Source organism: Lampris incognitus, chromosome 20 (assembly GCF_029633865.1).
Source record: "Lampris incognitus isolate fLamInc1 chromosome 20, fLamInc1.hap2, whole genome shotgun sequence".
NCBI classification, from domain to species: Eukaryota; Metazoa; Chordata; class Actinopteri; order Lampriformes; family Lampridae; genus Lampris; species Lampris incognitus.
The window spans coordinates 13,305,095-13,317,066 of NC_079230.1; the positions used below are offsets into that span (position 1 = coordinate 13,305,095).

At 49.5% G+C, this 11,972-nt stretch overlaps 1 protein-coding gene across 1 annotated transcript; it reads left to right on the forward strand.

The window, feature by feature from the left end:
• The first annotated feature begins 141 nt into the window (after window positions 1-141).
• Window positions 142-2,500, forward strand: LOC130130402 (E3 ubiquitin/ISG15 ligase TRIM25-like). Its single transcript, XM_056300102.1, has 2 exons — window positions 142-375; window positions 2,141-2,500. The coding sequence occupies exons 1-2, from the start codon at window positions 142-144 to the stop codon at window positions 2,498-2,500; spliced, it is 594 nt and encodes a 197-aa protein (XP_056156077.1).
• The last annotated feature ends 9,472 nt before the right edge of the window (window positions 2,501-11,972 follow it).

The window sequence follows — 11,972 nt, forward strand, 5'->3', positions numbered from 1 at the left end:
TCTTGCCTCAATTCTCCCTGTAAAGCTCCTCCGTCTGGACAGAACGAGGATTTCCCTCCCATTTAGTGTCCAACATCTTTTCAGAGAAAACGAAACTGTTGTCTGCTCTTTTCTGTCAGTGTGAGAGAGGCTGTCAGTAAAATGGCTGAGCAGCAGGAGCAGGGATTGTTGCTGGACAGAGATCAGTTGTGTTGTTCAGTGTGTCTGGACCTCTTCAACCAGCCAGTCACTCTTCTCTGTGGGCACAGTTACTGTAGAGACTGTATAGAGAGCCGCTGGGACATGGATGAAGAGAAGGGAGTGTGCAGCTGTCCTCAGTGCAGACAGATCTTCAGCCCGAGGCCTGCCCTTGTGAAGAACAACGTGCTGGCTCAGGTGAGACCGATAGGAAGAGAAAAGTCATTTATAAGAGGCAGACATGGCAGTTATTGTGCTGCTGGCAAAAGAAATACTCCTAGTCACGTTTTAGTAGTTTGTAGCTTCAATTCATTGAAACGTAATACTATTATTGCGGTGTTGGACTAGCTGTGTTTGGTTATCCCAGCAGTACAATCCCAAATGAAGCTTTAAATCCCTCTGTCATTATTCTTTTAACTAATCTACTCATATATTTTCGGAATGTGTGTGTGTGTGTGGTGTTGGTGTGTGTGTGTGGTGGTAGTGTAGATAGCGGGACCGAAAACTAAAGCACTTATGATCCTAATTCTTTTTGGAGGTGGTAGGTATTGTCTCAGAGAGTAAGGGAAAAATCCCAGAAAATTAAAATTATGCATAATTATGCATAAATATGCAAAATATTCATTTTTCTAAAAATGGCTAAAAACCACTTTTCTCTGCATTTCAGATGATTCTGAGCATCTTTGATTTTTTCACCCATATAAAAAAAATTTCTGGGACTTAGAAATGTTTTGGCATGCAAAATATATGCATTTTTGCAAAAATGCACTTATGATCCTAATTTTTTTTGGAGGTGGTAGGTATTGTTCCAGAGAGTACCAGAAAAATAGCAGAAAATTCAAATATAATAATTATGCATAATTATGCAAAATATGCATTTTCTAAAAATGGCTAAAAACCACTTTTCTCTGCATTTCAGATGATTCTGAGCATTTGGGGGGAGGGAGTTGGAGTGGGGGGGTAAACCACTTTTCTCTGCATTTCAGATGATTCTGAGCATTTGGGGGGAGGGAGTTGGAGTGGGGGGGGGTTTAGGGGCAGGGGGAAGGCGGTTAGCTGGCAGGATGAAGAGGAGGGAGATTTAGACGGGTGGATAACCAAACCGCTACATTGTAGCGGGGTTCTTCTAGTTTTTACTTATATTTTGAATATATGGTGGCTCAGTGGTTAGCACTGTTGCCTCACAGCAAGAAGGTCCTGGGTTCGAACCCCAGGCTATGTCAGGTCCGTTCAGGGGCGTGGTCACGTGGGGGCCAGGGGGGGCCATGGCCCCCATTGGTCAGAGCACAGCCCCCCCACTGGCCCTCCCGCCCCCTGTCCCGAGTGGGTAAAAAAAACGCCTGCACAAAAACAGTCAAATGGAAGCTGAAACACATGCATTATTATTATTAGCCTATTATTATTAAGTCTTGTCCTTTGCCACTAAAGTTATGAGCCCAATGGGCTATTTTTAAGGGACCACCCACTGAGCTGCATGGAATGTTCAGTGTAGTATCAGCTTGGGACACAGCGCGACACTCAAGCACAGGCACTCTGACAAGCACTTGGAAGCTAGGATACTAAATAGTAGTTTTGAAAAGTGCCACCCTAATTAAATGGCTGGCCCCAGCTGGCCCCCCGAGTAAAAAAAGTCCTGGCTACGCCCCTGGGTCCATTCTGTGTGGAGTTTGCATGTTGTCCTCGTGAAAGCCAATGTGAAATACATTGGCTTTCATTTTTCATTTTCATATTTGTTCTCTAAGCTATTTTCATATTACTGTTTACCCATATCTTACTTATTACTGAAATGTTTCTCTGTTTTGTTCTTCACTTCATTCTAACCTAACATCAACAGTGTGGTGATATTTACGATGACATTTTCTTTGTTATCATTATTATAATTATAAGTAGTGATTGTAATAGTAGTACATTTTATCATGACCACAGCAGATAATTCCTTTAAGACAGGATATTAATATTTCAGATTGTGGAGAATGCGAAGACAACAGGGAACCAGCAGGCCTCTCCTTCTGCAGATGTGTCCTACGCTGGCCCCACAGATGTGGCCTGTGATTTCTGCACAGGGACTCGACCTCACAAAGCCATTATGACCTGTTCAACGTGCTTGGCCTCCATCTGCTCCACTCACCTCCAGCCTCACTACACTGATCCTGTGCTGAAGAAGCACAAGCTGGTCTCTGCCACGGCCCGACTGCAGGAGAAGATGTGCTCCAGTCATGACAAGCTGATGGAGGTGTGCTGTCGTACAGACCAACAGTGTATCTGCTATTTGTGCACCATGGATGAACATAAGGGCCACGATACAGTGTCGGCTGCAGCATAAAGGGCTGAGATACAGGTAGGACCCCCACAACTTGTTGATCACCAACAAACAAGAGGCAATCCTGTGAGGTTACATGCAGAATAGGCTTGTTTTGTATATGTGAAACTTTCAGTTTTTTAACACAGAATATTCAGCACTGGGTAGCTTCAGTGCCTAGGGGCCCCTGAGGGTATTAATCCAGCCTCAATGACAAGCCTATGTCATCACAAATAATGAATATGATGTGGCAGGATGAGGAAAAACACAGGAGACGAAAGCGAGTTTGATGTTTATTCCTCAGCTCCAAAACCAAACTACAGCAGGAACAACCCTGCACCCGCAAGCCCGGGAACATAAACCACGCCCCCAGCTCACAGTCCTGCTGGGTGAGAGGCATAGCCCCTAGTGTCTGCCACAATGAAACAATTTACCAATGATGTTTTCATCTAGTGGCTGTAAATTTGAATCCAATCCAGCAAAAATGACATGGAATGCATTGTAACCTAAATGAAATGTCCAGTGTCCAAAATGTCCACTATCCTACAACTCCAACACCTTCAAACACGGCAAACTCGAACATTGACAATGTTCTAAACTGATTTAAGTGACAGTAGAGACAGACAGGAAAGGCAGGGGAGAGAGAGATGAGATGACATGCAGCAAAGGGCCCAGGCCGGATTCTAACCCAGGCCGCTGCAGCAAGGACTCAGGATTTTTTTTTTAATTTACACTTTTATTGTTACGAAAAACAGGGAGTGAAAAAAGAAATACAGCAGAAAGGCTGCTAGCTTTTAAAGCTCCCGGCAGCCACATCGACTCAGAGTGGCGGGGGCCCGATTAGTGGGTCACTAAGAGGGTGGAATCAATGACAATACCAACAGGCCTGTAGTGGAAGATATTAATAACTGCATGAGCAAGTGTTGAATGTTCCAAAAGCACTTTACTGACTCTTCAGTTTCAAATAAAAACAAGGTTTTAACACAAACTCTTCAAACTTCTTAATTTTTTCTTCTTTAACCTCATCGTCAGAAATCACTTACTCAAGGTGCCGCTAATCAAACAGGAAGTACTATTCTGGCAGAGATGCACTTCAAAATAAAAGTCTGCATCATGAAATAATAATACAGCGGGTATTTCTCATGTAAATATTCTTGTTAAAAATAACCATATATTAACTTATTCCCCATTTTAAATCACCACATCCCCCCACCCAATGAATAACAGTTCATTGTTAAACAGTTATAACCCCTCATCTCTATTCAACTATCTCTCAAGGATAAATCAGTTAAACAGGTCGTCTCAAAACACTTCCTGTAGAAGTACAAACAGTGCATGAACGAATAAGTCCATCACACCCAGGAAACAGCTCTCCAACCTTCCCTAATTTCCAGGTTTGGCATGGCGTACTATCCTCTCCAATGAGAACATCTCCCACCTTTAGCATAGTGGGTGTAGGGGTCTCACATTTGTGAGTGGATTTTAAGTCCATTAGATAGTCCTTATGCCAGCAGTTCCACAGGCTGTTCAGAAGTCTCTGTACTTCCACCTGCCGACCATCTTCTCCCTGTTAAGTTTGGTTGACTGAGTCTCCTGTATCGCAGTCTTTGTTGGGAGAGATGTCAGTCTGTTCTCTACTGGAAAGTGAGTGGGTGTGATTGGCTGAGGTTTGTCAGCATCAGAGTGCACATACAAGAGGGGCCTGGAATTTAGCACTGCCTCCACCGCAGTAAGCATGGTAGTCAACGCCTCAAAGTTCAGCAAGGCTTTACCTAAGACCTTTTTTAAGCACATTTTAACTGATCTAACAAGCCTCTCCCAGATACCGCCCCACCACATTGCTGGCTCTGCAATAAATTTCCACTTTATTCTTTTCAGTAAAAAAAAACTCTGTGAGCTTTGTCTCCTCAATGGATTTCCACAGTTCTCTTAAATACCGGTCTGCTCTTTTGAATATCTTCGCGTTGTCTCAGTAGATAACTTTACAAAGCCCTTTTCTCGCAATGAATCTCTTTAATGCCAAAAGAAAGTTCTCAGTTGTCTGATGCGACACTAACTCTAAATGCACTGCTCTGGTAATGGCACATGTGAAAAGCACAATATATGCCTTTTTTGACTGGCCATCTGCTTTTACATGCAATGGCCCTGCAAAGTCTACTCCTGTAACTTCAAACGGTGGTGCTTCAGTGATACTGTCTCTTGGTAAGGGTGCAGTAACTTGCTGAGCTGACTGCACCTTAAATCTTTTACAGACTAGACAACCAGCAGCCTGCCCCTTAGAATCCAATGTGTCTCTTATCTGAACTAGTGTATCCCTTACTCCAAAATGCATGAACTTTTCATGGTGATACCGAACTAATAATTCTGAGTACCTGCCCTTCGTGGGCAGCATCCAAGGGTCTCGCTCTCTGAAACTCAAGTCGACTTGTTGAAGCCTCCCTACACAGCCTCGTCTACACAGTCCGGGCGAAACATCCAAACAACAACAATCAAAACATGCACACAGCGTTTGAACACAAAAATAGCAATTACAACCCAAACATTAACAGTCCCATGAGCCCCCGCGCTCCCCCAGCGCAGAGCCGTCGACAATGTTGAACGGTCAAAAGCACTTTACTCACTCTTCAGTTGCAATTAAAAACAAGGTTTTAACACAAACTTGTTAGGGCTCGGTCTGTTGACCAACCTGGCAACCAGCAATGAGAGCGGGGGAAGGGCGCGTCTGAAACACCTGCAGCCTACCTACTCGTTAACCACTCTAGTATAAGTTTGTTTGCTTTCCAGAACTCGTCGCGAGTTCGTCCTGAACAGTCCCGTGAGTAAATTCTTCGTCTCGAGTTTTGTGACATTTCTGTGTCTCCCGGTGGAGTACAGATTGTAGTATTCTCCGTGTTTTTGCTTGTTTGATTATTCCCTTGTGTCAGTTCTCCTTGAGAGCTTGTTCGGAGAAGAACTCTCTTTGTGTTTTCCCCATTGGATTTTCCCATCGTGATTTTCTAGTTGAGATCAAGTTTTTGATATTCTAATTTCTCCTCTCTCACTGTGGATCTTATTACTCGGTTGGACTTCTACCTTAAAGGAGCAGTTTGTGTTTTTTTTCCCTTTCGGACTTTAAAGGAGCAGTTTGTGTTTTTTTCCCTTTCGGACTTTAAAGGAGCAGTTTACGTTTTTTCCCTTTCGGACTTTAAAGGAGCAGTTTACGTTTTTTCCTTTTCGGATTAAGGGGGCAGTTTACGTTTTCCCATTTTTAAGAAGCTATTCTCAAGTTCCGCCTGAAGCGCCTCCCCCTTCTGTCCAGGCCCGGCCGGCTCTCCTCTACGAGTCCTGCCAGGTTGGTGCTTTACTTTGTCTTGTGTTGTCGCTATTGGGTTCGTTCTACAAACCTTAACAGTACGAACTCGCCCTCACTATGAACCCAGACAACCTAGACGCCAATCCTGTCCAGGCTGCTCTCTATAAGCAGATTCAGCTTATAGCCTCCCACGGCCAGCAACTACAAGAGGCCGCTGTTGCCATGCAGGGCCTCCGGGCTCAGGTGCAACCCCTCCAGGCTTCGGTGGATTCTCTTTCGGCCCAGCAAGCGGCGCTCGCGAGCCAACAAGAGGAGGTTCTTAAGCAGTTGCAAACTCTCACAGCGGCTATCACCATCCAGCCAGCTGTCCCACCAGTTCCGGCCGCCCCTCCTCCAGCAGTGCCCGCAGCCGTTGCCTTAGACAATCCTACCGTTTATGTTTCGGATTTCCGGGAGCCCAGTATCTCCAATCCCAAGCCTTTTGATGGCAACTTTGAGACCTGTGCCACGTTCATCATGCAGTGTGAGCTTGTCTTCGCCCACCATTCCAGGGGGTTCACCACAGATGCTGCAAGAGTTGCTTACGTGACTAACCTGCTGACTGGCCGCGCTGCTCAGTGGGCCACTGCTTCCTGGTCCATGGGGGCCAGTTTCTGCTCTTCCTACGATGACTTTGTGGCTGAGCTTCGGAAGGTATTCCATCATCCAGTGTACGGTCAGGATCCGGGTGTCCGATTGAGCAGGATCCAGCAGGGCAGTGGCAGTGTCACTGACTACTCAGTCGAGTTCAGGCTGGCTGCGGCTGAGAGTGGCTGGAACGACCAGTCACTTCGGGTAACCTTCCGTAGGGGCCTCAGCGATGCCGTCAAGGATCAGCTAGCCACCCGGGAGGATCCTACCTCTCTCGACGACCTTATCAGCCTTGCCATCCGCATCGATGGACGTCTCCGCGAGAGAAGGCGCGAGCGAGGTCTACGGGGAACCGTTTCTACCTCTCAGCCATCCAGAGTTTCCGAAGGGGGCTCTTCTTCGTCGCACTCCACTTCCCCTGTGGCAAGCCTCTCCTCCTCCCAGACAGTGACAGAGGAGGAACCTATGCAGCTTGGGCGTACACGACTGACTCCCGCTGAACGTGAGGCCCGGTTCAAGGCAGGTCTCTGTCTTTACTGCGGTCTTAAGGGACACCGGATCAGCGAGTGTCCTACGCGGCCAAAAGATTAGGCTCACTGGGACCCCGGGAGATCCTAGTGAGCCGTCTTTCCTGTTCCCGCCATCCTGCTCCGGCTAACCATCTTGTGAGCGTTACCCTGGCTTGGGCAGACCAGCGGCTCACTGTAGGCGCACTCATCGATTCGGGAGCTGATGGGTGTTTCTTGGACTCTACGTTTGCTGCTCAAGCTAACATTCCATGTGAGGAATTGGAGAGGCCAATAGAGGCCTTTGCTCTGGATGAGCGCCGCCTGGCCAGTGTTACCCGACAGTCCTGTCCCGTGTCTCTCACTATTGCTGGAAACCATGTGGAGAGCCTTCAGTTCTTCGTCATCCAGTCTCCCTTAGTTCCTGTGATCTTGGGGCGTCCCTGGTTGGCTCAGCATGAGCCACACATTGCTTGGTCGTCTGGTAACATTTTGGAGTGGAGCTCCTCCTGTCACGCCCGGTGTCTTCAGGCCGCACCTGGTCCAGCAGTCCAGACTGTTCCGATTGCCCCTCCTCCCGATCTTTCCTCTGTTCCTCCCGAGTATCATGATCTCGGGGAGGTCTTCAGCAAGACGCGGGCTCAGTCTCTCCCTCCGCATCGGCCATATGATTGTACTATCAACCTCCGTCCTGGGGCCTCTCTCCCTAGCAGTCGTCTTTACAGCCTTTCCATTCCCGAGAAGGCTGCTATGGACGATTACATTTCAGAATCGTTGGCGGCAGGGCTCATCCGACCCTCATCCTCCCAGGTGGCAGCTGGTTTCTTTTTCGTTAAGAAGAAGGATGGTGGTCTCCGACCCTGCATTGATTATCGCCAACTCAACGACATCACCATCAAGAATAAATACCCCCTGCCTCTGATGAGCTCCACCCTCGAACCCCTGACCCAGGCGACTGTCTTCACTAAGCTGGATCTCCGGAACGCCTACCATCTCGTTCGGATCCGGAAAGGGGACGAGTGGAAGACAGCCTTTAAGACTCCCCGTGGTCATTATGAGTACCTGGTAATGCCGTTCGGCCTCACCAACGCCCCGGCGGTGTTCCAGGCACTCATGAATGACATCCTTCGCGACATGCTCGACCAATTCGTTGTCGTCTACCTTGATGACATCCTCATCTTCTCCAGGTCCCTCGAGGAGCATGTCCAGCACGTGCGGCAGGTTCTCGAACGCCTCCTTCGTAACCGGCTGTTCGTCAAGGCTGAGAAATGCCTGTTCCATTCTGAGTCAGTGGACTACTTAGGTTTTATCGTGGAGGGAGGCAAGACTCGAGCTGATCCTCGCAAGATCAAAGCGGTGGTGGAATGGCCGGATCCTAAGTCACGTAAGGAACTGCAGAGCTTTCTCGGGTTCGCGAACTTTTACAGGAGGTTCGTCCGAAACTACAGCTCTGTAGCAGAACCCCTCACCCGTCTAACCTCCCCCTCTCAGCCGTTCGTCTGGTCCCCAGCTGCTCGCTCTGCATTTCTGTCGCTCAAGGAGAGGTTCACCAGTGCCCCCGTCCTACTCCATCCCGATCCCAAGAGGCAGTTCATAGTTGAGGTGGACGCTTCGGACACCGGATTGGGGGCTGTGCTCTCCCAACGATCAGAGACCGACCAGAAGGTTCATCCTTGCGCGTTCTTCTCCCGCCGGTTCCTTCCCGCCGAGGAGAACTACGATGTTGGTAATCGGGAGCTTCTCGCTGTAGTGGCTGCACTTGAGGAATGGCGCCATTGGCTGGAGGGGGCAGAGCATCCATTTACCATCTGGACTGATCATAAGAACCTGACGTTCATCCGGGCAACCAAACGTCTCAATGGTCGGCAGGCACGGTGGGCCAGTTTCCTCAGTCGGTTCGACTTCACACTGACTTATCGTCCTGGCTCCCGCAACACCAAGGCAGATGCTCTGTCTCGTCAACACCTTAAGGAACCTGTAACGGTGGAGCCAAGTCCCGTCCTCCCTGAGACCAAGGTCGTTGGCGTGGTGACCTGGGGCCTTGAAACGGTGGTCAAGCGCGCCTTGCGCTCCAGTCCAGCCCCGAGCAACGTGCCGCCTCGCCGACTGTTTGTTCCGGACTCAGTGAGGTCTCGGGTCCTCAAATGGGGCCACACCAGTCAGCTCGCTTGCCACCCTGGAGTCCACCGCACTTTCACTTTCATAGCTCGACGGTTCTGGTGGCCCACTATGAGGAGGGACGTCAAGGAGTTCGTCATGGCCTGCACCATCTGTGCCCGCAGCAAGGCCTCTCACCAGGCACCGGCTGGTCTGCTGCAGCCCCTTCCTATTCCCAGTCGGCCCTGGTCCCATGTGGCGTTGGATTTTGTCTCTGGACTTCCTCCGTCTCAGGGCAACACAGTGATCCTGACGGTGGTGGATCGCTTCAGCAAGGGTGTTCACCTGGTGGCTTTGCCTAAGCTTCCTTCTGCTTCAGAAACCGCTGACCTCCTGATGAGCCACGTCTTCCGTTTGCATGGACTTCCCAAGGACATTGTGTCAGACAGAGGGCCCCAGTTTGTTTCCCGTGTGTGGCGTGCTTTCTGCAAGGGGTTGGGCGCCTCGGTCAGCCTTTCGTCGGGATATCATCCGCAGACTAACGGACAGACTGAGAGGATGAACCAGAGTGTGGAATCTGCTCTCCGTTGCGTCGCTGCCAAGAAGCCAACCTCCTGGAGTCAGTTTCTCCCCTGGGTCGAGTATGCGGTCAACTCCCTGGTCAGCTCCGCCACCGGCCTCTCGCCCTTTGAGGCATCCCTGGGTTACCAGCCGCCCGTCTTCTCTGCACAGGAGTCCGAAGTGGAGGTTCCCTCCGTGCAGACTCATCTGGACCGCTGTCGTCGTGTCTGGGAGATCACCAGGGCTGCGCTGCTCCGTGCTACGGAACGTGCCAGACGAGGAGCTAACCGTCGCCGATCCACAGCACCAGCTTACCAACCCGGACAGAGAGTCTGGCTGTCCACCAAGGATCTCCCCCTTCAGTCCTCTGCCAAGAAGCTGAATCCCCAGTTCGTTGGACCCTTCGAGATCCAGGAAGTACCCAGTCCTGCAGTTGTGCGTCTTAAGCTCCCGGCCTCCATGAAGATCCATCCGGTTTTTCATGTGTCCCGAGTAAAGCCTGTCTCCGAGAGCCCCCTTATGCCTCCGGCCCCAGCTCCGCCTCCCCCTGAGATTGTGGATGGGCATCCACAGTGGAAGGTCCGTCGGCTGATGGACGTCCGACGCAGGGGACGGGGGTTCCAGTATTTGGTTGACTGGGAGGGCTATGGGGTGGAGGAACGAAGCTGGGTATCCCGCCAGCTCATCATGGACCCTGGTCTGCTCGCTGAGTTCTATCGCCGTCACCCTGACAAGCCTGGCAGGTCGCCTGGTGGCTCCCGTAGAGGGGGGGGTACTGTTAGGGCTCGGTCTGTTGACCAACCTGGCAACCAGCAATGAGAGCGGGGGAAGGGCGCGTCTGAAACACCTGCAGCCTACCTACTCGTTAACCACTCTAGTATAAGTTTGTTTGCTTTCCAGAACTCGTCGCGAGTTCGTCCTGAACAGTCCCGTGAGTAAATTCTTCGTCTCGAGTTTTGTGACATTTCTGTGTCTCCCGGTGGAGTACAGATTGTAGTATTCTCCGTGTTTTTGCTTGTTTGATTATTCCCTTGTGTCAGTTCTCCTTGAGAGCTTGTTCGGAGAAGAACTCTCTTTGTGTTTTCCCCATTGGATTTTCCCATCGTGATTTTCTAGTTGAGATCAAGTTTTTGATATTCTAATTTCTCCTCTCTCACTGTGGATCTTATTACTCGGTTGGACTTCTACCTTAAAGGAGCAGTTTGTGTTTTTTTTCCCTTTCGGACTTTAAAGGAGCAGTTTGTGTTTTTTTCCCTTTCGGACTTTAAAGGAGCAGTTTACGTTTTTTCCCTTTCGGACTTTAAAGGAGCAGTTTACGTTTTTTCCTTTTCGGATTAAGGGGGCAGTTTACGTTTTCCCATTTTTAAGAAGCTATTCTCAAGTTCCGCCTGAAGCGCCTCCCCCTTCTGTCCAGGCCCGGCCGGCTCTCCTCTACGAGTCCTGCCAGGTTGGTGCTTTACTTTGTCTTGTGTTGTCGCTATTGGGTTCGTTCTACAAACCTTAACTAAACTATTTTAACTTCTTAATTTTTTTCTCCTCTAACTGTCCATCCATCCATTATCCAAATTCGGGTCGGGGGATGCTGGATCCTATCCCAGCAGTCATTGGGCGGCAGGCGGGGAGACACCCTGGACAGGCCACCAGGCCGCATCGTCAGAAATCACTCAAGGCGCTAATCAAACAGGAAGTAGTAGGCAGAGGTGCACTTCAAAATAAAAGTCTATCATGAAATGATACAGCAGGGATTTCTCATATATGTTTGTTAAACATAAGCATATTTTAACTAACTTATTAATATTAACTTATTCACCGTTTTATTCACAACAAGGCCACAGTGCTCCCACTGGTGCTGTTTGTTGCGTAAGCTGAGAACCCCTTGGCAGTGCTGGGGGCTTGTCTGTGCTCTGCAGAGGACACAGACGTGGTCTGAGTCTGACTCCGACTTTTTGTTTTTTGCCACAATCAAGACACACAAACTTTATTGAAAATTTTCAATTAAACCACAAAAGTCCATGTTTAGTCAGGCAGATTGGAGGCAAGGTGCCCCCCCTCCCCTTTGTAACTGGAGAGATCCGGCTCGGGGAACCCCCCCCCCCCCCCCGTTCCACTACAGGGCATGAGGGAGTGGCTTCACAGATCTATGGGTCCTTTCTCTACATAGGAGTGGGCGAAGCTGTGGTGTTTGTTTACATGATGAACATAAGTTAATTAGTACGTGTGGGCCATCCAGCGCGTGTAATTACTCAGGTATGGTCAAGGCGTGGGGATGTTGACTGACAGGGCAGAGCCAGATCAAGTCACATGACATGGACACGCCCTCCATGCGCGTCAGTGCTCCATGTCTCAGCAGGAGTGACAAACCAGCGAGGTGGTGGTGGTTCAGACAGGGAGACAGGAGACACGTGGAGAG

Excerpts from the sequence above, each read along its gene's own strand:
- LOC130130402 (XM_056300102.1), top strand. The coding sequence starts at position 142 with ATGGCTGAGCAGCAGGAGCAGGGATTGTTGCTGGACAGAGATCAGTTG. Across the intron at positions 376-2,140 it reads AGAACAACGTGCTGGCTCAG|ATTGTGGAGAATGCGAAGAC; the intron begins GTGAGACCGATA and ends TTAATATTTCAG.